We start from the raw sequence: 5,020 nt of genomic DNA on the forward strand, positions 1-5,020 counted from the left end.
TGAAGGCAGCAAGCGATGTAAGCGAATGCCGCTCGACCAAGGGGCTTTTGTTCCGAAGCTGTGACAACTCATCAGTAAAAGTCCGCTTTTGGCTCAAGCGAACGCAGGCAAAAAATGAGTCGTCAAGTTCAGTCACAGTCAATGTAAAAAGGATGGGTCAAGCAGAGCTTTTACGGACTTGGTGGCGAGCCCAACACCGCAAGCAAGTAAGAAATCGAAAAAGGAGGTAAAGGTTAAAAATTGCTAAAGTAAATTGAAGTTGAGCTGTTGCGCCAGTCAAGTTGCTGGTTGAGGCTGCTCCAGCACTTTCTGAGGCCACGAGTCCGGACTGGCAGATAACTTAGGTGGCCCATGCCATCACAACTGCTGGAGGGAGAGATCTCTCGCGTCAGTGCCTCGAGATGCTACATGGGCTGGATTAAAGAAAGTTGGCACGTACTGCCAGACGCTAGATGGTACGAGCTCTTGGATGAGGGTGATGTAGCTGTCAACCAGGTAGTTGTTAGTGGGTTTCTTGGAACGTAGCCACCTCAGGACGATTTGAGAATCGCTCCAAACATAGCAGCTGTCCACAGGGACGCCTAACTTAGCCGGAGTTAACTTAAAGAGCTTCGCAGCGATCAATGCTTGATCAATTCTCATACGCTCCCGTGGTGTGGTTGTCAGCTTGAGCTTTGTTTTGGCCATCAGGATGTGGCAATGAATTTTGCCCTAGAAATTTGTAGGCCAGAAATAAACGACCGCGGCCATGACACGACAGCTAGCATCAGAGAAAGTGTAAAGGTGCAGATCCTATCCTGGAGATGAGCCAATCCAGCGTGGGATTGACACTCCACTGACCGCCTAAAAATTGGTGACAAAACTTGTCCATCGGCAAACCATGGAGGTAGGTACGACTTCATCCCATTCTAGATCAGCGCGTTTATGGTCCGCTTAGTATCCTGAGCCTTTCCAGGAGGGGGGGGGAGGAAGGTGCGCTAAACTGTCCAAAGCCGGGTTCCAGCTAACTCCAAGTTTGCTCACAAGCCCGTCCACACTAAGTTGGTGCCAGGTTGGGCGAAGGTGAGCCTCTTCAGAAAGATCTGCCAAAAGCTTAGCAGAGTTAGCCATCCACTACCGAAGCGAAAACCCACCTGCCCGCATAAGTGAGATAAGCTGGTCAAAAAATTGGCGTGCTGTGTCAAGGTCGTAGGCACCGGATAGGATGTCATCCGCGTACCGATTGTTCATGACAGTAGGCATAGCTTCGGCCTATTAAGATCCATTATCCTCACACAGCTGCTTAACGGCACACAGCAACAAATACGGTGAGCAAAAAGCACCGCAAATAACGGTGAGGAGTTGGTAGTGAGTAGGTGGAATGCTTGGATCAGAGCTCCAAAAGATGCGCTGCAGATTTACATCTCGCTGATCAATCCAAATATGACGAAACATCATCTTGACATCAGTGCAAAAAGTGATGCGATGCCGTCTCTAACGTAATAAGACGATCAACAGTGTGACTTGGAACCTTGGTCTAGGATGCAGAATATTGTCGAGACTGTAATCACTAGAAGTCAGGTGAAAGACGTTGAATACAACGCGTAGTCTCTGCTTTTGGTTGCTATTCTGCCAAATGCCGTGGTGTGGAATGTAGTACACAGATCCATTTATAAAGGCCACTTGAGTGTCGGTCAGTGCCCTCATATATGGCCGAGGGAAAGGTACTCATCCGTAAATCTCTTGTACTCAATTGCCATGTGCAATGGCACAACAAAGAACCTGCTGGACGACCTCAAGCTCCCAGAATTGTTGCATAAGTGAGATCAGCTCGTGATGCCAGGTTGGAATAAATTTTTTCCGCCGGGTGGAGCACGCGAAGATCTTACTGGAAGATCCGTCCAGATGCACGTTCAGTGAGGATCCAACCGACTACCAAGGACTGTATGCTGCCCAAAGATCTCGAAAAGCTACACAAATTCTGGGCGAGAGAGGAGGTGGTATACATTTGTTCCAAGAGGAAGATCAATCTTACGAGGTTGGTGGAACTCGGGATTGGCAAGATCTTCCTAATAAGTCCAGTCCTGACCAGCTGTTGGGTCCAGTGGTCCTGCTAGAATGTAGAGACCAAGGCATTTCAGGCACAGCGCTGACATGGGAATCGTAGAGGTACCATCTCGCAGCATCAGCTACACGAGAGCCTTGGTTGCCGATTGCACGAAAAGGCCACCTCCTAGACCAGAAATGATCGCATTCGACTCCACCAGTAGCACCTCGAGATGGTGGGTGAGCTTCATAGAGAGAGCTGTAACTTGTAAGCAGATTTTTTTTTTAGATTTAAATCAAAATTTATTTTTGCAAAAAATCAGTGATCCAAATGGCAAAAACATAAATTTACATGTAATATGCATGCTTATAAATATACGTATATGAACCTGCGAGCACATACTAGATACATGACTATTCCAGGCAAGCTCACCAGAAACCCACACGCCAAGGTCTTTCACCTTGTATACAAATTTTATCACATTTCTATCAGCGAACAAAGGTGGCAATGATCCGGTGTCAATACTCATCAAACAATGACACGTACCCAGTAACAAAGCAACAGTTTTTCTAAAATTAAGGTTCAATTCATGCGCTTTGACCCAGGCAACTCGCTTAATATCCTCATTCAATAGGTTTATAATACGAGGAAAATCCAACGATTGACACTATATGTAAGCCTGTAAGTCGTCTATAAACAGGACTCCAATACTGTGAAATAGGACCAAGAGTACCGAACTCACAGTAGAAAAAAACCAGGTGTGGGTCTCGAGATCCATGACAGATGTGAAACATTAAAAATATGTTATTGAACTCGGTAGTATTTAATTGTCAATGATTTGAATAGTAGTTTCCGTTAGATAAGTGGCGTTGTCTTCAGGGCTATTTTGCGGCCCGAGGGACCTGCGAAACAGGTCCCGAGAGATGTTCGGCAGCCACGAAGCAATGTCGTGTACGTGGTGAATTCTATTATTCTACCGAGCACACACCAGCCTCTTAAAAACGCGTGAGGTAGGAAAAGTATTTATTTTTCTGACTCTAAATAATCTTCATTTTATATTCTCATATTAAAAGGACAGTTTATTCATAAATGTGTATTTTTATCAGTGAATATTATAAATAAGAAAAAAGCAAATAATGTATATGAATTTTGTTGTTTATTAACATATAAACAACGAGAACAAGAAAGAACAATAACACGACCCCACCCACGGCCCTTGTACCGACCTATCTCTTCACTTATCCCTACTATAGGCAGCACTGCCAGCCCTTGACTGTGTGCAGCGGCGGGTGTGTGAGCGCACCGACGCATACACAGGCAGGTAGCTACAGTATGAGGGAGCACGAATCGTCAGGGCGACAAGAAAGGCACTCTCCGTCTTGTCTGTTTCCCGCTGGGACGTATAATCCGAGGGCTTCGAAGCGTTACATAATTCTACGGGTGTGTGTGCTAGACACGACTGTGTGCTATACCGAGCAGCCACCGGAGGCGCACAACAACAGCTACCTGTTGGCTACCCAGAATGCCCCAACGACCTTCACACACAAGCTGTCAAGGACTACAGGGTTCGAGTGCCAACCCCTGCTCGTCGGACCTCCCGGTGCCCGAGGATAGTGCTACAGAGAGACCCCTGCTGTAGCAAAAGAACGGTAGGCCTATTTCCTATTCATCCCGTCCCTACAGTAGACAAGTATTATGACGAGCAGCAACTGCCGGACCTGAACCTGCAGGGCTAAGGTTGTATAGAGTCAGGCCAAGTCGGATAGTCGGGCAGAGTAAACATTGTATAGAAATAATAATAAGTTTTGAGTTGTTAATAAATGCAAATAAATGCTTAAATGTTAATCTTGCCCATGTATGTATACTGATTGCCAGCTGTCTCTCCTATCCGCTTAGCCCTATAGTAAGTCATAATAAAGAATAATTTTACATGTGCCGTGTCTTGCTGCTGACTGAAAGGTGAGCAAGGCACGACACATCACAATACATAATATATATGTGTATACGTATGTTTATGCTATGTGTATAATACATGTATGATATTTACTTATTGTACACTCTTATACATAGCTATAGATACAGGTAGTACACACGTTACAAACGAGAGAGGGGTGGCAGTAAGTGCGTGGAAAAAGAGACAGAAAGCCGAGCCGAGTTGAACAGGAGATCATGCCATCGCACAGGTCGTTTCATCGCGTCGGTCAAGCTCCCAAGCGCACCAATAGATGTTCAATTCCACATCCAGCTCATTCTCCTTCACGCGTCCAGAGAATCCTTTTCTTTTTCTTTTACATCCAAATTTTTAAAAACTTTAATTTAACTTAATATTAATATTTAGATAAAGTATTATTAGTATTTACTAATACTAGGTACTATTCGTTTATTTAACTAAACTTGTTGTAGAAAGGGCAGAGAGAACCGCTTCATATTTCAATTAATGCTTGGGTGAATAACCGATCGGTATGTTACGGTATATCAACTAATACTTAAATAGAAATAACGAGGACCGTTGTTATAAAAACTTATAATGATAACATTAGTGTAATAGTATGATCATAATAACAATAGTGATAATAATAATAATAATTATAGTAATAGTAATTTTAATTATGAAAGTAAGGATAGTGGTAACAATAGAAGTACTTCACCGTTCGCAAGTTAACATAATCAAACTTGCGGGTAGTTTTGACTGATTACAATATGGCAAAAATAATTTGGAATTTCGGTAGAATTTTAGGTAATATGTTTTTCACTTCTAGTCATTGGAGAGAGAGTTAGCACGTGGTGCTCTGGGGATTTAGAAATTCCGTTACTTATATTGGAGCAGCGGCATGTACTCTCTCTCGACACATATGAGTCAAGAAAAGGGGAAAGAGCTATTATTAATAATCAGATCAGTTTTCCCGATTTCCCTTACATGTTAAACGAGTTTAAAAGCTTAGGCTATTGTGGATGGTATATGAAAAAATTCGGAAATGTAATAAAAAAAGGGTA

At 43.5% G+C, this 5,020-nt stretch overlaps 1 protein-coding gene across 1 annotated transcript; it reads right to left on the minus strand.

Moving 5' to 3' along the window:
- Positions 1–357: 357 nt before the first annotated feature.
- Positions 358–687, minus strand: LOC149376103 (uncharacterized). The gene has a single exon (XM_089593404.1). It carries the CDS (start codon positions 685–687, stop codon positions 358–360), a length of 330 nt encoding a protein of 109 aa, XP_089449530.1.
- Between the last annotated feature and the right edge of the window lie 4,333 nt (positions 688–5,020).

This window comes from Copidosoma floridanum, unplaced genomic scaffold (genome assembly GCF_036245765.1).
Source record: "Copidosoma floridanum isolate Cflo_tuat_1 unplaced genomic scaffold, Cflo_Japanese_pri ptg000001l, whole genome shotgun sequence".
NCBI lineage: Eukaryota > Metazoa > Arthropoda > Insecta > Hymenoptera > Encyrtidae > Copidosoma > Copidosoma floridanum.